This window comes from Myxine glutinosa, chromosome 12 (genome assembly GCF_964187855.1).
Source record: "Myxine glutinosa chromosome 12, kmMyxGlut1.1, whole genome shotgun sequence".
Classification (NCBI taxonomy): Eukaryota; Metazoa; Chordata; class Myxini; order Myxiniformes; family Myxinidae; genus Myxine; species Myxine glutinosa.
In genome coordinates, this window is record NC_136272.1 from 46,286,352 (window position 1) to 46,308,404 (window position 22,053).

At 46.5% G+C, this 22,053-nt stretch overlaps 1 protein-coding gene across 2 annotated transcripts in view; it reads left to right on the top strand.

Annotated features, from left to right (window-relative positions):
• Window positions 1-22,053, top strand: part of LOC137437861 (spectrin beta chain, non-erythrocytic 1) — a 156,225-nt gene that overhangs the window by 106,144 nt on the left and 28,028 nt on the right. For both annotated transcript variants that reach the window (XM_068132538.2, XM_068132541.2), the window contains 10 exons: window positions 1,333-1,596; window positions 1,854-2,348; window positions 2,993-3,082; window positions 3,378-3,656; window positions 5,357-5,487; window positions 5,836-6,040; window positions 6,693-6,887; window positions 6,976-7,137; window positions 7,310-7,557; window positions 15,790-15,928. In XM_068132538.2, coding sequence (XP_067988639.2) covers window positions 1,333-1,596; window positions 1,854-2,348; window positions 2,993-3,082; window positions 3,378-3,656; window positions 5,357-5,487; window positions 5,836-6,040; window positions 6,693-6,887; window positions 6,976-7,137; window positions 7,310-7,557; window positions 15,790-15,928 — 2,208 coding nt within the window. The remainder of the gene's footprint in view (window positions 1-1,332; window positions 1,597-1,853; window positions 2,349-2,992; window positions 3,083-3,377; window positions 3,657-5,356; window positions 5,488-5,835; window positions 6,041-6,692; window positions 6,888-6,975; window positions 7,138-7,309; window positions 7,558-15,789; window positions 15,929-22,053) is intronic.

The following is a 22,053-nucleotide window of genomic DNA, read 5'->3' on the forward strand; positions in this document are numbered from 1 at the left end:
AAGTTTGATAAATAAGCCACAACACCCAATATCTTTGTTCTTCCATATCCTTAGATTTTGTATAAAAAAGGCTTTTTGTTTACATAGTGCATTTTTAAAATTACTTTGTGTCCAATAATCTATATAATAATACCGTAAGGACTCGACTTTGTTATCCCTTTTACGCCGCACCCAGTGACCCGATGCCCACGGCACTAATGGATTTACGATCTACGAAACGCGCTCTTTGTTTATCACGTACAGCCATACTCGAAAAATCTGAATTAGCCGACGTTGGGGCCCAAAAGCATCCGATTAACTGCCGATACGACGCCATCTTACGACGCCATCGTATTGGCGTCTGCTGGGCGAAGGCGAAGCGAGCCGTCCGCTGATTGGACAGTCGAGTGGTGTGAACATGGGTGGTGTGAACCAAATGGTCTTTTTATTCCCTTGAACATTTTAAATTAGGATATATAAGGAAACGTCTTAATCGTCATTTTAATAAAGTTAAATGGAGTGACGTTGCGATACTCGGGGTGCGTTGCATAAATCCTCGTAACTCAGAGAGGTGTAGCAGGTGGCGAGACACGTAAGGAAGCTTAAAGATAACGAGCTGAAAACAGACGAACGATATGTCAATCTCTTTCTACACCGAACGGAAATAAAAGTATGAGAGCGGGAGGGCATGGCCTGAGCACTTCGAGCAGAGAGGACTGATTGGACGTAACTTAAAGAGAAAAAATTGGAGCTTAACGGAAGAAGAAGATCCCATGAGCGCTCCCCTATGCCATCCATAATGGTACACTCTATCCATACACCACATCCTCCCTTCCGTGGATGTTCCACGGGTTTCGGCTAGTCTTGCTTAATGGAGCAAACATGGATGTCACCGAAACTCTAAAATGGACTGGTGGAAATAACGCCATCTTTGGTGGTAGCCGGTATTACAAATCACCTTTCTATATCTTATGATATGAAGTATGATGTGTTGTGATCAATACAAATTTCTTTCAAAAATGACAAAATTATAAAAGTGCATTTCCAAGTCTGTGCCGCAGCACATTGCTTCCCGAAGGTGGGGCCGAGAAGGTCACTCCCACCCGGAGGGCGGGTAACCATAAAATTATGATAAATGATTGAAAATGAATCAAACTCCTGGAAGAGAAAAAAACAACCCAAAACTTTCAGTTAAACTTTGAGATGAAGGTATTTACAGCTGCAGTTATTGACTCGGTGTTTGAATCATTCCTTACGGTTAAATGACGATATTATCCAAGCAACAGTGATGATGCATTTGCATTAATATGTGGACAACTTTTTTCATGCTAACTGGTATGACTGTATCACTAGGAGGGACACCAAGTGACCAAAGAACACCCAGGCCTCAAGGAAGCTGTGGATCAATGTCTGCACCACCTCGAGGTCCAATGGGCTGAACTTGAGAGATGTACTCATGCTCGAGGCTTGAGCCTGAACCAAGCAGGGCAGGCGCAGCTTGTCAACAAGCAATGTGCAGAGCTTGAAGCACAACTTTCTGAACTCCAAGTGGATCTGCAAGCCCCAGACCAGCTTCAGGACCTAGCCAGTGTGAACAGGCAGCTTCAGCGACAACAGGTGCCTTATATAAGGTCTTAAAATAGCTCAAAATAGAAACATATGTGCACACACAGACATTAAAACAGACAGTTGAATCACGTGTTTAGGTCTATCAAGTATGCGAATGGCAATGGGTCTTTGACAATGTATTTCTATTCAGGGCAGATAACGTCACCGTAAACAGTGTAACAATCTTGATGATCTGTATTTTTCTAAATATTTCTGTTGGGATGTATCATATTACGTAAAAAAATTGTTTTCCATTCCCCCCCCAGCTCATGGAGCAGGAGTTGTACAGACAAAACATTGCCATGGATGCCCTAAGAAAACAAGTGGAAGCTGTCGGAAGATTGAGAAATAACGTTGACAGGAAACCTGGGAATGAAATGTCTCATGGGGTTATTGCAGAAAATGGACATGGGAAGTTAGTTAGCGAAGATGAAGGAAGTGATAGAATGCTCAAGGAGTCGGAATTGTCAAAAGGAAGTAACGACGTGACAATAGAGCTTGCCACGGACAATCGTGAGGGGTTGGCTGAAGATGGTGTTGAGGGAATGGTAAAAGCTGTGCAGACATCAGACAATGTGCTTAGTAGTGCAAATAGACTAGTTGAGATGGATGGAAGTGTGGTTCCTCATGAGCTGGAGATCCGACATAAGGTCATTGAAGAAAATATGCAGAGGCTACAACATCCACTGCAACAGAGACGAGTGCGCCTTCAGACTGCAAAAGAGCTCTTCAATCTTCAGCGGCAGCTGGATGATGAACTGGTATATCCAGTGTTTACCCTCTCTTTCTCCTGTAAAATGGCGGTTTTACATTCATAACATATCATCATGTCACTGTTCATAAATTATTGTTTTCAGCCTGTAATGCCTGGTGTTGGCTTAACGGTTAAGGTGGATGGCTTAAGAGCTTAGGGTCTTCCAAGATCGGCAAAATGAGTACCCGCTTACTCTGATAATAAGCCATTTCAGGAGTGGTGACCCATCCAGGATTGTACTCCTTAGCTAATGAAACTGCCCTGGCAGCTCCTACGTGCCTCATGGTGGGAAAAGAATGGTTATATTATTATTTCAGCCTGTAACTATTGGGTCAGTTTTCAGTCTGTGATGATTAGACCATTACATTGTGTGGACTAAATTGAATATGATAGGCCTGTACAGCTCGAACACTTTTATTCACACTCTTTCTAATCTACAACCTCCACAGTGGCTTCATGATGGACCAAATATCCTCTTGTCTTCCTTGCATTTCCTTATTCCAGCGATAATTTTTAAGCCAAATTGATTTGAATGGTATTGCCAAGACTTCTGCAGTTCTCCTAACAGCATTAACAACTTGCCTTTCAAACTGCAAAGTACTTCATTTTGATTTATGACTTCATTCTCCTCATCTCGTGTCTGCCATGCAGCAATGGCTTAAGGAGCAGGAGGCCGACGTCTCCAACCCAGAATTGGGCAGTGACCTGCAGACCTCAGGGCGTCTGTTCACCACTCAACAGGTAGGCCAGGCTTGGCCGCTCGAATGTGTGGTGGTCATTAGGTTTCTCGGATCAACCCGCTCTCTCATCCTTTGTTGTGTCTCCTCTGTGTTCAAAGCGATTTATAGATTCACATTTATTTATCAAACTTTTATAGTCTGATTAATTATGCAGTGAAGAGTGTCTGGTCTTCATCTTGCATATTTATTGTGTCTGGTCTTCATCTTGTGAACCTGCATTTGATATTTGCAAACCATATTCATATGTGATTATTAAAAACCACAGTACACGTCCTGCTCTAATTCTCAAACAACAGGCGATGTTGGCCGAGATGGCTGCCCGTGAGCCACGTGTTAAAGAAATGTGTCAGCGGGCACGACAGGCAAACGTGCCGGGAGATGGCACGTCTGTGGGACTTCAGGAGATGGCGACCGAGCTGGAGGGGCGTTGGGTGGCCCTACAGGAGGCAGCCAGAACACGATTGTGCCAGCTAAGGCTTGCGCTTGATGGACAGCGTTATGAAGCACGAGTGGATGAGGCCGAAGCCTGGCTCGCAGAACGTAAAGCCGAGGCTGAAGGACCACATCACTTCAAGGTATTTTTATCCTCACTTGAGGGTATTGCATTTGGGTCTGTTTGTTAGTGTATTTGTTTGTCTGCCCACACATATGCTAATGTAGGCCACAAACGTCACCTGATGGTAGCCATTATTACATGTTAACGTTTTTTTCAACCGAAGACTCTTTGGGTGCATGACAAGGACGAATGGATGATATTTTGGTGAAGATCTGGATCCAGATTCGAGAATTTTTTTTAATTTCTGAAGTGATTCTTCACCATTGAGAGATCGGACCAAAAACGAAATACAGCACAATATCTCAAAAATTTATGGACGGATTCAGAAGAAATTTGGTTGGACGGGTTGGGTTTGTGACGAGGACAAATTGATTTAATATTGGTGAAGATCCGGATCCAGCTTATTGGTGTGATGAATGAATGAATGATCGTTTTAAGGCAATTTTCCCCGCTAGAGCGGGGGTTAGCCTTGCGGGCCCCATGACAATCATGGTTCCCTGTTTGAGGCAATGTTTTTATGGCCAGATGCCCTTACTGACGCCAACCCTTGGTCGCCTCTTACGATGCGCAGGGATATGGTGTACCTATTCTAAATAGGGGTACACACTGTGATCATTCATCTCAGCAAGCTGGTACTCAATTTGCCGACCTCGGAAGGATGACAGGCTGAGTCAACCCTCCTGGTGTTAATTCAGCGATCGATCGGGATTCGAACCCAGGATCCTAGGATCCCAAGCCAGCACCCTAACCGCTAAGCCAACACCAGGTGTGATACAAAACGTAAACTGTTCAGCCTGGCAGAGGGTATGCATGCTACCGAGTGACGTTCTAGTTCGAAAGAGTTTCTGCTGTTGGACGATAATACAAAATGGTACTGTTGGAAAGATAATAATCGATTATACAGGGAACAAAAATTTGTTCCTTTAATCACATTTACTTGCCTGCTGTCAAAGCTTGTGTTTCCGACGAAGACGTAGGAAGAAGTAGTGGTTCCATTGGTAACATTTATTATTCTACGACAACAGGAACCCTTTAAAATGGCACGGGAGGAGCACACAAAAGGAAATATAGTAATACTTCTCGAAGCAATATAAATAAAAATAAAAGTACATGGAAGTAGCACACGAACAACAATACAACAACCACAGCCGTGACAACAATTATGTTTTATAAAAAATCCTTTTTCGGTGTTTTACTTCATTTTACAACCTCATTGACATTCATAGTAATAATATGTTTGTAAACACATGTAATATGTAAAAATACAACATGTAAAAACATGTAACACATTAAAAAAAGAAAACATGTAAAAACACATGTAAAAACTCAAAATAATATGTAAACATATGTAATATGTTTGTGAAATACAACTTGCTGTCTTTTCATTAAATCCGTCAGCGAAGTGATGGGAGGTCGCTTCGTAAATATAAAATGAAAACACAAACTCACCATAAAAAGGAAAACTCCGCTCTCCACACTGCTCCAACGCGATGCATTTCTTTCATAACCTGTACCGCGTTACACCTCGATTGGTATGATTAACCCAAATTTGCTACAAGCTAGTGGATATTTGCTGTTGCGTATTTGAATTTACCAGAATGCAATTGATGAACGAGCATATTTAATACAGGAAGTGTTTTCTGAAGCCCAACATTGGCGGTATGCTTTGTTGATGGTCATGATGCAGTTGCCTCTTTCTGGACAATTTGTCGTCATTAGGATGAAGCAGGAGCCGAGACGGTGTGTGGGCGGTTATCACGACTCGGTCGGACAGTGGCTGAGTTTCAAGCCCCCATGGACAGCTTGGCTGAGGCCTGTGCTCACCTCCAGATCAGTCAACACCCAAACAGGCATGTGGTGGAGCATATCACTATTCATCTGTCAGTCAATCTAACTTAATTTATTCATTCATAATTCTCAAACCACAAATAAGCTTACAAAATGAAGAACTCGGTAAATGAAAGCTTAACAATTTCAGAGTTTGTTAGAAGAGACATTAGCTTTGCCTGATACTTTGTAGATGCTGATTTGTAGATGGATGTGCTGGGCATTCCATTGGTGGTATAGAACTGTTAATAACATGTGCTGAGATAACCGTTTGAGGTAAGAGATTAGTGTGACTTCTTAACACCTGGAATTTCTGTAGCACTGAAATTCAGCATCAATCTTCACTAGCTATGTGTGTTGTTGGTGGGCAGTTCCTGGTTGAGTGAGCGCCAAACCAGTGTGGAGCAGTCCTGGGGAGTCTTGGTGGAACGGCTATCAAAGGCGGAAGCTGATGCGGAGGCCGCATTGCATACACTCCAGCTGCAGAACGAGTGTAGTGAATTGGCACAATGGCTCTCAGAGAAGATGGTCTTTGCCTCGGTTGATGAGCCCGGGCAGGACTACGAACATGCAGTGGTGAGTTAGTTAAATAGTTGATTGCTGACTGAATATAGTTTTTGATTTTTAACTGAACTCTGAAAAACAGATACAGACAATGTAGGCAGATGGCGTCTTTATTTTGTGATGTTGACAGCTGACTCAATTGATTGATTTATGGGAGAAGATCAAATTGATCAAACTGAGAAGTGTTATGATTTATGGGAGCGAGACATGGGTAATGAATGTAGAGCAGCAACGAAGGCTGGAAAGGGTGGAAATGCGAATGGTTCGGTGGATGTGCGGAGTATCGTTGAGAGAGAGGAAGACAAATGATGAATTGCGAAATATGATGGGAATAGAGCCTGTGATTGATGCTGTGAAGAGGAACAGGATGAGATGGTTTGGTCATGTGTTGAGGAAGGATGAAAGTGACTGGTTGAGAAGAGTGATGGAAATGAATGTAGAAGGAAGTAGAGGACGGGGAAGACCGAGAATGGCTAAAGTTGGTGGAAGAAGAAATGCGGGCAAGGGGGTTAACAAGGAGAGATGCAGAAAATAGGGCAAAATGGAGAAGATTGTCATGGGGACCGCAAGGCTAACCCCCGCTCTAGCAGGGGAAATGGCCTTAAAATACCTGTTGTTGTTGTTTGTTGCTGACAGCTGTCTCAATGCATCTATCTGCTGGCAGGTGTTATCTGAGAGATTTGGGGCATTTGCCCAGGAGACCGAGGCATTCGGCCGCCAACGAAGAGAGGCGATCATGGCAAGAAGCTTCTCAGAAGGGACTGCAGATCAGTCTGACACCTGGCTGAGCCTGGATACCATGTGGATAAACCTTTTGACTCGGCTGGAGGCTAGAAAGCGCCAACTTGCTGCCTCTCAGGTAGATTTGTAATTCACAAAACCCAGAGATGTGCTCATTTTTGTAGAAAGAACTTGTTACCACATTTATTTGAGCGTGTGGCTTGCAGGCTGCCCTTGGGCTATTGCAGCGAGCATGCGAGCTAAAGGCCTTGCTTGTTGAAAAGCTGGCAAGTTTGCCCAGTTCTGCAGCGCGGGTCCTACCTGGTGTGGAAATGCAACAGAGAGCACTGGCTGCCATGGAACCTGAAGTGACTGCTCTCAGGACCCAGGTCGGTTTGGGAAAGAGGTGATAGAACAAAGCAGAGAAAATGCCATCTGAATATTATTGAACACCCAACACCCCACCCTTCATTGCACCCTCTCACCAAACCTTTTTTTCCTTATAAAAACAAGTTTGTCTCATTCCCTTTCCTTAAAATTGGATGTGGTGTTTTCATATAGGTGCAGCAGCTCGAGATGGAGGCAGCAGAGTTAGTTGATATGCCTGGTCTAACCGATCATGTAACTGAGGCACGAGAAGCCATCAGAGAAACACAGACTAACCTCATGAACCTGGAGCAGGCCTTCATTGCCTGGAAAGGCAAACTTGAAGCAGCAGCAGGCGTCCTTCGATTTTTAGGACTAGTTCAAGGACTGCTTGCATGGATTGCAGTTACACTTCAACAGATGAGAAGCCAGGAGACACCAAGGTGTGACCTCTTGAAATAATCACTGATGAATACTTCCCCCACGTTTATCATTCTGTTTATATTAGTAATTCTGCTTGCAATGGCTGAACAATATACAGTGCCTTCAGAAAGTATTCACACCCCTTGACATTTTTCACATTTAGTTGTGACATCTGAATATTATGATATCTGAATGTACAGTCATGGCCAAAACTATTGGTGCCCTTGCACTTTTCTCAAATAACTCACTATTTTCCCGAAAAACAAGTTGAAATTGACAGAAGTATTTTGTCTCCACAATTCTTTATTTCACTGTTAATATTACAGAACCTTTGTTTTTGATTCAGAACTTAATATATCCTTTTAAATCAGAAAATAAAAATAAATGGCATTGACAAAATTATTGACACCCTCGATTTAATATTTGGTAGCACATACAGCCTTTGGACAAAATAACTGCAGCCAAGCGCTTCCTATAGCCATGAATGAGCGTCCTACACCTCTCTACTGGCAGTTTGGTCCACTCTTCTTGTGCATCTCTAATGGCAGTTTGACCCATTCTACTTGTGCAAACTCCTCCAGTTCTCCCAGATTTGAGGGGTACCTTCTCCCAACTGCTGTTTTCAGATCTCCTGACAGGTGTTCAATGGGATTTGGATATGGACTCATTACTGGCCACTTCAGAGCAGTCCTGCGTTTTGTCTTAAACCATTCCCGGGTGCTTTCTGAAGTGTGTTTGGGATCATTGTCCTGATACAAGACCCATGACCTTTGATGGAGACCCAGCTTTCTGACACTGGGTTCAACATTGTGCTCCAAAATGCCTTGGTAATCTCCTGATTTCATGATGCCATGCACACATTCAAGGCACCCAGTGCCAGAGGCAGCACAGCAACCCCAAAACATCACTGATCCTTCTCCATGTTTGACTGTAGGGAAGGTGTTATTTTCTTTGAAGGCGTCATTTTGTTTTCTGAAAACATAGAGATGATGTGCTTTACCAAAAAGCTCTGATTTGATCTCATCTGTCCACAGGACATTCTTCCAGAAGGATTTTGGCTTGTTCAGGTGTGTTTTGGAAAACTCCAGTTGGGCTTTCTCAGCAGTGGGGTCCTTCTGGGTCTCCTACCATAGAACCCCCTTTCATTGAGCTGGTGACGGATTATGTGAGTTGAAACTGTCGTACCTTGTGTCTGAAGGTCAGCTTGAATCTGTTTGGAATTTGATCGAAGTGCTCTCTCCACAATTCAAACAATCCTTCGCTGCAATCATCGATTAAGTTTTCTCATGCGGCTACGTCCAGGGAGGTTGGCTACAATACCATGGGCCTTAAACTTCCTGATAACATTGCGTACGGTGGACACAGGAACATCAAGGTTTCTGGAGATGGACTTGTAGTCTTGAGATTGTCCATGCTTGGCTACAATCTTGTGTCTGACCTCCTCAGACAATTCTCTAGTTTTCTTTCTTTTCTCCAAGCTCATTCCAAGCTAGAGTGAGATGTGCATGGAAGACGTTTCGGGAACTGAGTGGCATGCTGATGAGGAGGGGAGTGTCGTTGAAGCTGAAGGGAAAGGTGTATGCTGCATGTGTGAGAAGTGTTATGATTTATGGGAGCGAGACATCGGTTATGAACGTAGAGATGAAACGAGACATCGGTTAGAAATTATTTTCGTTCTCTGTTTCGTACCAGTCGTTCACCCCGTACCTCCTTGTTTAATATCTGTACTCACAAAACAAAAACAAAAAAACCCCAAAAAAATATTTCCTTCCCAGGTCTTATTCGTTTATTTGTTGTTCTTTTTGTTCGTTCGTTCTTCGTTCGCGATCACGCGGTTAGAAATGTATAATCTCTCCCCTGAACAACTATTTTCTCTCATATATTATAACACCCTTTTCTTCTTTTCCTACAAAAGGATGCTTTCGTCTTGCTCACCAAATCTATTCATTCCAAAAAATATATATAATACCATCTCTTACAGTTCCTCCTTTCTACATTCCATAAACTATCCAGAACTCCATCCCTCCTCCAGTGTCCTCAAACGTATTTTTGACTCGAAGGTCTCAAACTCATTTTGCAAAAAATGTTCGTTTCCCATGAATCGTACACTTTTCAAAATCCAATCTCACCCCTCCCCTCCAAATCCTCCCCATCACCCATCCCTTTCAAATCTCCCCCCTTGCCCCTTCCCTCCCCTCCCTCCTAAACTCCTCCCACACCCCTCCCCTCCGAGACTCTCCCTCGCTCCTCCCCTCCTAGACTCCCCTCTCACCCCTCCTCCTCAAAGCATCCTCCCTGCTTCTTCCTCCTTCCAACTTTCACCTTCATCTCCCCAAACCTTCTGCCTTGCTCTTCCCCCTCCTCAAATAACACCTCACTGTGCCTCACCCAATCTCCATCAAACCTTTTGTCCGCCCCATTCTTCCCTTTCTCCAAGCTATTCTGAAATCTCTGACACACCTTCAACAGCTCTCCCTACCTCTTCCTCCTCTTCCACATCTTACCCTACCCCTCCCCCCCCCTGTTCTGGACCCGATGCTCCCCCTTCCTCTTCATTAACGGTATGGACCTCAAACATCCGGGGCCTTCGCTCAAACTAGACTGACCTCTCCATACAGGTTGCTTCTGACAAACCAGATGTGATCTGCTTAACAGAAACTTTCCTCCTTCATGATGTCTCTGATGCCTTGGTATCTCTCCCAGGTTACTCCCTCCTCCGGTATGATAGACCTGAGCCTCGTCCTGGAGGTGGGGTTGCTATCTTTATAAAAAACTCTCTTCCTCACTCGCCCTCCACTGCCCTCTCTCCACCTCACCCCCAGGAATACCTTTGGCTACGGCTTCCCCTTCGCTCCCACCTTTTGTTCATATGTGTGTTGTACCGTCCACCAATCAGCGATGACTCCATCTACATCTCACTGTCTGATAATATGGACCAACTTCTATCTACCCATCCCAACTCTCTCTTCCTCATATGTGGTGATTTCAATTGTCACCATGCCAGTTGGCTGGGTGTGGGTACCTCTCTCACCAGCCATGGCTCTTCAGCAAAGGACTTCTGCGACTCACTGGGACTGACACAATCTGTCAATTTCCCGACCCGGATCTCAGTCAACGGAGCATCTTCTCTTCTGGATTTGGTTATGACAAACTTCCCTGAAAATGTCTGCTGCTCTTCTTCTGCTCCAATCGGCTCATCTGATCATGTGCTTGTCAAAGTGGACATCTCTCTGACCATTCTCAGAGAGCCTCCTCAGCGTCGACGAGTCTGGCATTTCACTCAGGCCAACTGGCACGGTCTTCAAGCAGCCATCAATCATCTGGACTGGTCTCCCATCTCTACCGCCTCTGACATCAACTCATCCTGGGAATTCTTTCAAAGTAAATTGCTCTCTCTCATGCACAGATTTATACCATCTCGTCTTCAGTTGTCATACCCTTCCTCCCGTCCATGGTACACGGAATCTTGTGGTGAGGCTGTTGCCCTGAAACAACTTGCTTTCGTCTCCTGGAAAGCAAATCCAACGGAAGGAAATCTCATTTCCTTTCACAAAGCCCGAAACAAGTGTGTGTCCACCCTCAGGAGAGCCAGGAAACAATATCTCACTATTCTCAAGACCGAACTCTCTTATCTGTCTCCCTCTTCCAAATCCTGGTGGCGTCTGGTCAAATCTGTTTCTGGTGTTTGTTCCCCCTCCATCCCCTCCCTCACCTCAAACGGCTTAACGGCTGACTCCGCACGTGAAAAAGCTGAATGCCTCAACTCTGTGTTTGCCTCTAAATCTTGTGTCCCAAACCCATCCCTCTCTGTACCCACCGTACCCAGTCGTACCCAGCTGCTCCTGGACTCTGTGTCCTTTCCTCCTGACAAGGTGGAAAAGTTTCTGTCAACCCTCGACTCTGATTCTGCAACTGGTCCTGACGGCATCAGCCCACGGGTCCTAAAATCATGTTCTTCTGCTCTTTCACTCCCTCTTTCTGTTCTCTTCACCCTCTCTTTTGCTCAAGGTCATCTGCCATCTGCTTGGAAATCAGCCAACATCACCGCTTTGCACAAAAAAGGTGCAAAAACAGATCCCAGCAACTACAGACCAATCAGCCTTCTCCCAATTATCAGCAAAGTCATGGAATTCCATCATTGCTTCAGATATTAAATCTTTCCTCTTCTCCAATGGCTTGATCTCTGATCATCAATTTGGTTTCAGACCTGGTCACTCTACTCTGGACATGCTGCTTCTGCTTTCTCAACAATGGATGGAGGTCCTCAACGCCAAACAGGAAATTAGAGCAGTCTCCCTTGACATTTCACGTGCCTTCGATACGGTCTGGCACCCTGCTCTGCTCTCCAAACTCTCCTCCTTTGGTATCCATGGAAATCTCCACGCATGGCTGGCGGACTTCCTCTCTGGTCGTAGTCAACGTGTGGCCCTGAATGGGTTTCTCTCATCTCCTCTTCCTGTTCAGGCTGGAGTTCCCCAAGGTAGTGTTCTGGGCCCTGTGCTTTTTCTGGTCTTCATCAATGATCTCTCTGACTCTCTTGAAAATCCTCTCTATCTCTTTGCTGACGACTCTACTCTCTGTCGCTCCATTCCTCATCCCTCAGATCGGCAGTCTGCAGCCTCCTCACTCTCTGCAGACCTGGACAAAATCACAGACTGGTCAAACAAGTGGAACATGTCTTTCAATCCTGACAAATCTCACACTCTTACAATGTCTCTCCGAAAGGACCGACTGGACAACCCTCCCATCTACTTTCTCAACAATCCTCTCCAAGAAGTTCTGTCGCTCAAGCTTTTGGGTCTCACTATCTGCCATGATCTTTCTTGGGAAAACCACATTTCCAAGCTGGCCTCCAAAGCCAGTCGCCGACTGGGCATCCTCCGTCGTGCGAAGTCCTTCCTTGGCACACCTGAGCTCCTCACCACATACAAGGCTTTCATCCGCAGCTCAATGGAATACTGTTCCCCCCTCTGGGCTGGTGCTCCTGCCTCACACCTTGCTCGGCTTCACGCTGTTGAGGCCAAAGCTTTCAGAATCATTGGAATCTCCTGCGATGTAGTCAACGCCGAGGGCCTTTCACTCACTCACCGCAGGCAGGTTGGTGGTCTTTCTGTCTTCTACCGACTCCTCTCCGGCCTTGCTCCCCCAGCTCTCTCTGTGCTCTGTCCCCCCAATATTCCTTCAGGTCGCACAAGATCTGCCTGCAACCCTCTTATGGTTAAACTGCCAAAGTCTAGGCTCTCTGCTCACCTTCACTCTTTCATTCCCCTTTTCTCCCGCCTCTGGAACAAACTCCCCCACTCCCTTCAATCCCACTCCTCCCTCCAGGTCTTTAAAACAGCTGTTCACCACCATCTCTTATCGTCCCCCATCGAAAACCTTGATCTTTTCTACCCCCGGTAATTCACCCCAGAGTCCTTGCAGTGTTCATATGTTTTAATCCTCTCCCACCTCCCCCCAAGTCCTCCCGATGTCCCTGCTCTCAAATGTTGTGTTTGTGTCCTTCCCCCTCTTCCCCCTCTCTTTTGTGTCCTTCCCCCTCTCTCCCCATCTTGTCTGCCGCTCCCCTTGTTTTTTGTGTTTTGTGTGTCGGTTTGTCTTTTTGTGTGATTAATGTTAGCTCTTTCACGAGCCTCGATCTTGTATACGAAAAAAAAAGAAAAAAAGAAAAAAAAAAAGAGCAGCGACGAAGGCTGGAAAGGGTGGAAATGCGAATGGTTCGGTGGATGTGTGGAGTATCATTGAGAGAGAGAGAGGAAGACAAATGATGAATTGCGAAAGATGATGGGAATAGAGCCTGTGATTGATGCTGTGAAGAGGAACAGGTTGAGATGGTTTGGTCATGTGTTGAGGAAGGATGAAAGTGACTGGTTGAGAAGAGTGATGGAAATGAATGTAGAAGGAAGTAGAGGACGGGGAAGACCGAGAAAGACTTGGCTAAAGATGGTGGAAGAAGAAATGCGGGCAAGGAGGTTAACAAGGAGAGATGCAGAAAATAGGGCAAAATGGAGAAGATTGTCATGGGGACCGCAAGGCTAACCCCAGCTCTAGTAGGGAAAATGGCCTTAAAATGCATGTTGTTGTTGTTGTTGTTGTCTCCAAGCTCATTGCGGTACACACAGCGACAAAAAAAGGAATGACTCCTTTTCTCTATTCAAACCGGTTGAATGAGTGATTTTTATATTGCAGGTACCTGCAACTCACCACAGGTGAGTTCAATTGCAAAGTAAAGGAGAATCACCTGCTTGAAATATAATTATTTCTAACAACTTTTAAAAGGTGCCAATAATATTATCCGGACCATTTTAGGATTTCTGTGTGTAAGTAGCTAAGATTTCGTAATTTGTTTAGCTTCTTTTGTTTTGAACCACAGCAAACCAAAGAAATACAAATGTGGATACCAACAGATTTTTTAATTTTAACAATTTTCTGTAAGAAATGGTCCATTATTTGAAAAAAGTGCAAGGGTGCCAATATTTTTGTCCACGACTGTACATCTCCGCCTCCAGCCTCAATTTAAAATGGATTAAATTGAAATTTTTTTTGTCACTGATCTACACATAATACCCCATAATGTAAAGTGGAAATTTATTTTTATTTTTACAAAATAATTAAAAATGAAAAGCTGAAATGTCGGGTCAATAAGTGTTCAACCCCTTTGCAATATCACTCGAAATTGAGCTCAGGTGCATCCAATTTCCTTTGATCATCTTTGAGATGTCTCTACAACTTGATTGGAGTCCACTTTTGTCCAATTCAATTGATTGGACATTATTTAGAAATAAACACACCTTTCTGTATAAGGTCCGACAGATGACAGTGCAAGTCAGAGCAGAAACTCTACCATGAAGTCCAAGCAACTATCCGTAGAACTCCGAGATAGAATTGTGAGGAGGCATAGATATGGGGAAGGGTATAAAACAATTTCTCGAGTGTTGAAAGTTCCCAAGAGCACAGTGAGTTCCATCATTAGGAAATGGAAAGAATATGAAACTACCCAGAATCTTCCTAGAGCTGGCCGTCCAACCAAACTGAGCAACCGGGCAAGAAGGACCTTTCGTCAGAGAGGTGACCAAGAACCCAATGACCACTGACAGAAATACAGAGTTAATTGGCTGAGATAGGAGAACATGCTGGAAGGACAACAGTGAAAGGCACTTGGGAAAAAGACAGCATGCCTGGAGTTTGCAAAAAGGCACATGAAAGACTGAGAGCATGAGGCAAAAGATTCTGTGGTCTGGTAAGACGGAAATTGAACTCTGGCCTGAATGCAAATTGTTACCTCTGGCGGAAACTGAGCATAGCTCATCACCCATCTAACACCATCCCTGCCGTGAAACATGGTGATGGCAGCATCATTCTATGGAGATGCTTGTCAGTGGCAGGGACTGAGACTAATAAGGATAAGAGGGAACAATGAATGGAGCCAAATACAGACAAATCCTTAAGTTTCAAATTTTTTTTTTTTCCCAGGTTTCAAAGTTTTCAAAATCAAAATCTGCTTCAGAGTGCAAAAGACCTTAGACTGCGGCAAAGATTTACCTTCCAACAGGACAATGACCCCAAGCATACAGCCAAAGCATCACTGGAATGGGTTCAGAACAAGAACGTGAAAGTTCTTGAGTGGTCCAGCCAAAGCCCATACTTGAATCACATTGACAATCAGTGGACAGCAATTGGAAGTTACTGTTCACTGACGCTCCCCATCCAATGTGACAGAGCTTGAACAAATCTGTGAGGAAGAATAGGAGAAACTCTCCAAATCCAGATGTGCAAAGCAGATACAAACACACCCAAAAAGACTAAAATCTGTAATTGCTGTCAAAGGTGCTTCTACGAAGCAGTCTCGGGGGGGGGGGGGGGGGGGTTGAATACTTATGTAAATTACATATATTTTTATTTGATTTTTAATCATTTTGTAAGGATTTCCAAAAAAAATATCCACTTTGACATTATGGATTATTATGTGTCAAACAGTGACAAAGAATCTCAATTCAATCCATTTTAAATTCAGGCTGTAACACAACACAATGTTGAAATCAAGGGGTATGAATACTTTCTGAAGGCACTGTAGTATATAGTTTTCACCAAATGATGGCAATGGGAGTATAACATACCATCACATGCTTTCACTCACTCACACGATGCTGCTGAATGCAAAGTGGTTATCTCTTGTAGGTGTTAACCTTTCAAATTTGCTTTCCATATTTCTTGTAAGTATTCTCAGCAACAAAAAAAACTTGTTATCCTAGAGAGATGAACTTGCTACAGCAGCAGATAAGAGACCACCGGAGCCTGAAAGCTGAGGTTGATGCACAGCGGGGTGACCTGGACACGTGTCTGCAGCTCGGGAAGACGCTTTTGGCACAAGACCATGAGGCGTCGCTGGAGGTGGGCTGTCTTTATGATCAAAGCACAGGACATTATCAAACAATGGTACAATTTAATGTCCTTTTTCTGTACAAAATCGAGGCTCATTTAGGAACGAGAGAACACGGACCAAAAAGGCAACACACGAGCAATGTAGCAACAGGCGAGCAGCAAGCAGGGAATGAACTAACGGGGAAATAGGGGAGAGAGGGGAGGGGAGGAAACGGTGAAATGCAAGGAAGAGATCGCAAGGTTAATACAATGTTAATGCAGCTTGATCGGGGTAATCTGGTAAAAATGATGAATACATCATGGATCACAGGCAGGGATGGAGGATGACAAGAGATGGTGCTGCACCACCTACTTGAAGTCTGGGAGGGAAGGATAGATTGAACAGTGTCAGGAAGGCAATTTTAAATTCAAATATAAATTCAGTGTTTTGGGTTTACATTCACTTGTAATTATAAAACATTCTGCAGGAATAAAATTAAAGGACTACTTGAGCAAATGTGGCTGTGATGTGTAATAAATGATGTCGATAAACTACCTGGTCAGTGGCCACAATGTCCTCAATCAAATATATTATAATTGAATGGTAATTCACAACCATGTGCACAGTTCATTGACATGTATATATATATATATATATATATATATATATATATATATATATATATATATATATATATATATATATATATATATATATATATATATATATATATATATATATATATATATATTGTTGCGGATATGGGATTTGCATCCATCCATATCCGCTTGTAAATATTCCCCTATTTCCTCAATACTTCCCAACTATCCCCAATCCCCCATTCCCTAGTCCCATTTTCTGTAAACAACACTCTGTAGACCCGACCTCCCCCTATTTCCCCCCATTAAATGTCGCATCCAGGTCCACCGCATCTCACGTAGACAACTATAGGACATCTTGCTAGTTATTCTTAGTCTGTGTCAGTTAAGGATTCGTTTCCATTAATTCTGACCCTTCGTTGCACCAGAATGTGATTGTATGGCACCGTTAGGAAGTTTAGGACCTCCCAATACCTCCCCGCAGCTCTTCCTCACCGTTCAGCAGCAACAACAACAACAACAGCAGCGGCGGGCGCGGGGACTGCGCGTCCTCACTCCGGCTTGGTTGGTAGGGGGTGTTGGGAGGGCACCAGGCCTTTCCAACGAGCCGCCATCGAACATGTGCTCGACGGGGTTACCAAATAGGGGCTCCCTGTCAGCTCCTCGTCAAGGGCGGAGCCCGGTAACCCCCGCACCCAATAGAAGCGGCGGACCGGTCCCATCTGGGGCGGAGCCAACCAATCGAGGGCGTGTCACTCCCCGCTGAGCATGCGCAGGAAGAGGGAGGTGACGTCAGATGCGCGCTGAGCTTGGAGAAAGAAAGACGCCACCTCCGAGCGCTGTGAGGCCTCCCTGCATCTCTTGGACCGTGCTTGATCCTGTCCCCGAGCCAAGGTGCACCTTGTGCTATCGACTACCTGTCCCTTCCCTGCCATCAATCCCTGTGTAAGTCAGCCTTGTTCCGTTTGTCTGTGGTCTGTCTGGGAAAAGATAAGACTGTAATTAAGTGCCTATCTCTTCTGTGCCTTTACCTCACTACCTTGTAATCTACCCCTTTTCTCCCCCACTGTAATTATATCCTCCTCCGGAGGTCTTGAGAACTGTACCCCTTGCGTCGTTTCATCTATCCCAGTCGTTGTGTCCTTTCCATCATTGATTTAGCATAGCGCGATTTGGTCAACGTTTGGGTGGAATCGGGGTCTAGTCGGGGAATAACTGTTAGGTCGTGGTAATACACCACCGCTCGGTCGAAATAACATCTAACCGCGATCCGTAACAATATATATATATATATATATCCCTGGTGTTTGGCTAGGGTGCCGGCTTAGGATCCAAGGATCCTGGGTTCGAATCCCGGTCGATCGCTGAATTAACGCCAGGGGGGTTGACTCAGCCTGTCATCCTTCCGAGGTCGGCTAATTGAGTACCAGTTCACTGGTAATTCCCTGTTTGTCGTTAAAGGCGGCAAAAAGGGTTGGCGTCAGGAAGGGCATCCGGCCGTAAAACATTGCTTCAAATAGGGGACCGAAAAACAACAACAACCACGGTTCCCGAAAAAGGCCAACCCCCGCTTTGCGGGGAAAAATGGCCTTTAAAGGTGGTTATATATATATATATATATATATATATATATATATATATATATATATATATATATATATATATATATATATATATTGTTGCGGATATGGGATTTGGCCTCCATCCATATCCGCTTGTAAATATTCCCCTATTTCCCCAATACTCCCCAACTATCCCCAATCCCCCATTCCCTAGTCCCATTGTCTGTAAACAACACTCTGTAGCCCCGACCTTCCCCTTTTTCCCCCATTAAATGTCGTGCCCAGGTTCACCGCATCTCACGTAGACAACTATAGGACATCTTGCTAGTTATTCTTAGTCTATGTCAGTTAAGGACTCGTTTCCATTAATTCTGACTCTTCGTTGCACCAGAATGTGATTGTATGGCACCATTAGTAAGTTTAGGACCTCCCAATACCTCCCCGCATCTCTTCCTCATGGAACAACAACACCAACAACAACAACAGCGGCGGCGGCGGCGCGGGGAGTGTGCGTCCTCACTCCGGCTTGGTTAGCCGCCATTGAACATGTGCTCCGACGGGGTTACCACGCAGGGGCTCACTGTCAGCTCCTCGTCAAGGGCGGAGCCCGGTAACCCCCCGCACCCAATGAGAAGCGGCGGACCGATTCCATCTGGGGCGGAGCTAACGAGCCGAGGGCGTGTCACTCCCCGCTGGGCATGCGCAGGAAGACGGAGGTGACGTCAGATGCGCCTCAGCTTGGAGAGAAAAGGACGCCACCTCCAGCGCGACGATACCTCCCCGCATCTCTGGGCCGGACCGGGTCGATTCTGCCCCTGAGCCAAGGTGCACCTTGAGCTATCGACTGCCTGCCCTTCCCTGCCATCAATCCCCGTGTAAGTCAGTCTTGTCCCGTTTGTCTGTGGTCTGTCGGGGCTAAGATAAGACTGTGTCTAAGTGTCCATCTTGCTGTGCTTTACCTCTTGTCGTGTAATCTAACCGTTCTGCATAACCAATATTATATCCTCCTCCGGAGGTCTTGAGAACTGTACCCCTTGTGTCGTTGCCTTAATCCCAGCCGTTGTGTCCTTTTCCTTCATTGATTTAGCATAGCGCGATTCGGCCAACGTTCGAGTGTAATCGGGTAACTTGTGCGAACACGGCGGCCATTCCGCTCGGTCAAGCAACATCTAAGTCGTGTCCGTAACAATTGGTGTCGAGGAGTGAGATTGGACCCGAGCGCGTGAAACGCGCTCGAAATTATAACGGCGAAATTTGATTGTGTTTTACAAAAATAAAAACCCGAATTTTGAAAGTCGCGCTATGGCAGATCAAGACGGCTGGGTTCCGGTAGAGGAGAGTGAGGCAGGGTCGATCCAGGACCAAATTGAGGGACATGAGGAGAGCGAAGCAGTGAGGGTGGCAGGGTCGCAAAATGGCGTCCTCGCGCACGAGGTTGCGGGTGCGCAAAATGGCGCCTCGCACATAGCTACGGCGGCCGCACCCGCTGCACAAGTGGGAGGGATGGCCCAAATGCAGGCCCTCATGGAGCAATTTATGGCGCAAATGCAGGCGTCCCTCAAACTGCAGAGTGAGCAATTGGGGGTAATGGGAAACCAAATGGGGGTAATGGGGTCCAATAGCGAGAAATTGAGGGAGGACATGGGGTCCAATAGCGAGAAATTGAGGGAGGACATGGGGGCCAATAGCCAACGGTTAGAACAAAGGATGGGGTCCAATAGCGAGAAATTGAGGGAGGACATGGGGGCCCAGATCGGAGGGTTAGGGAGTAGAATAGAGGGATTAGACAATAGATTAGGGGAAATACAGGAGGGGTTAATGGGGGTAGAAAACAGAATGGCCGCTCAAGAGAATCAAATGGAAGGGATGCAAAAGGGGTTAGAGGGGTTAGAAAACAGTATGGAAGGCAAATTGAGGGACATGAGGGCCCAAGCGGAAAGGGAAGTTAAACAAATGGGGCAGCAGATAGAGGGGGTCAGAATGGGGGTAGAAACTAAACTGGATGCTCACAGGGAGGAAATGGAGCAGATGAGGGTGGCATCTGGGCAGGAGATGCAAGTGATGGGAGAGGAGATCAGAAGAGGGGTGAGTGAGGAGGTCGGAGGAGTGCACGAGGAGGTGAGGCACTGTAAGGAGCGCATGGAGAAGGAGGTGAGAAAGGGGACTGTAAAATTGCAAGGTGGTATAGAGGAGTTGACGCTGGGAGTAGAACAACTGACAGTGGGACAAAAGGAGTTGGGGGACCAGGTAAAGAAGAACACAGCGGTAATAGAGGGTTTAAAATCGACACAGAAGGAGATGAAAAAGGACGTAGGGGTAATTAAAAAAGAGTGTCAGACGGTACATGAGGACCTGACGAGGAAAATGGACAAGGTGGTAGAGGTGATGGAGGTTAAAGAGCGGGAGGTGCGGGAGCACATAGAAAAAAATAAAGTGGAGTTAGAGGAAGAACTTAAAGGGGCGCACGAGGAGATGAAGGAGGTGAAGCAGAAATTAGAAGAAGTGGAAGAAGGGGTGAGCGAAATTAAGAAGCGACGGAGAGAGGATAAGAAAGAGATAAACGAGGAAGTAAAAGAATTGGTCCAAAGTCTGTGTTCGGATCGTGATGATGTGCTCATTAACCGGATGAGGGATTCACAGGTGATGGAGGAGAAGCGAAGATAAAGAGGACCCGGTGTAAGTGGTGACCAATATGGTCGTGCGTATGATGCACCAGGTGATTTAATAAGCTTGGGGGTCGAGATAGACCCGGATGTTCGTGAGAGGCCAAGAGTGAGGTGTATGGCTGGTCCGGAGGGTATGGAACGAGAGGTGCGAGGTGTGGGTGAGCAAGGTTGTGGTGGTATGGAATGGGTAGCGGGTTGCGGAAGTGTGACCCATGCATCGACACCAACAGGGGTAGTTGTTAGAGGGACAGGGGAGGCACGAGAGCCCCTTGGGGGTAATGTACTGTGGGGGCCCGGCCGGTTCGGCCCCGCGCTGACCCCGCAAGGGGCGACGCACGGGGTCCGGCAGGCGGGCAACGACTCGCATACGAGGTGGTCCCACAAGGTCCCACTCGCGCCGTATGACGGCAAGAGTGATCTACGCGCGTACCTGGCGCAGTTTGACTGTGTGTGTAAGGGCAACGGTTGGGGTGAGGACGAAGGTGGAGTACACCTGGTGGCCGCATTGCGCGGCGGCGGAGGTGCTGACGGCATTACCAGCGGGTGCTCTCACCCTGCCAGCCCTCCGCGACGCCCTAATTAATCGATTCGGCATTGAACAGCAGAGCGAGCTTGTTAAAGCTCAGCTCGCGCTGCGAAAACGCAAGCCCCAGGAAGCCATCAGGGAACTTGCCCACGACATTCGCCGCGCAGTGGGGATCGCACATGCTAGCATGGCAGCGGATTCCCGGGAAAGCCTGGCGCTGGACCATTTTATCCAGGCCCTCCCGGATATTGAGCTCCGGCAACAGCTCGCCATGTGGCGCCCGCAGACTCTGAGCCAGGCGGCTGACGCTGCGGCCCGTTGGGAAGCAGCGAGGCCCCTGGCCCGGGGGGGCGAGCGTCACGCAATGGCGGTCCGCCAGGTGGGACCCCCAATGGAGGGCGGACCCCTCAGGGGGCCCGCCCCCGACGTGAGTCCTGACCTGGCGGGCATGGTCCGGAGGCTGGTGGACCAGCGCCTGGCGGGACCTGGACCATGGCAGGCGGCCCCGGAGGTGGCCCGCGGTGGACCACGAGCGGGTAATCCAATTCGGACCTACAGGGGGGGGAAATTTGGAATTCCGGAGACAAGCACCTTATCAGGTGAGGTGCTATACTTGCAACCGTCTGGGTCACCTGGCGCGGCACTGTCGAGCCACGCGCCGGGATGATCCCCGGCGGTTGAGGTCCTCAACTCCGCCCAGGGGGGAGCGGGTTAGCCGACCCCAGACACCCCCCCGCCAGACCCCGGGAAACTAGAAGGTGTCGGGCACGTAGGGCGGTGTTCGGCAGAAGAGGATGGAGG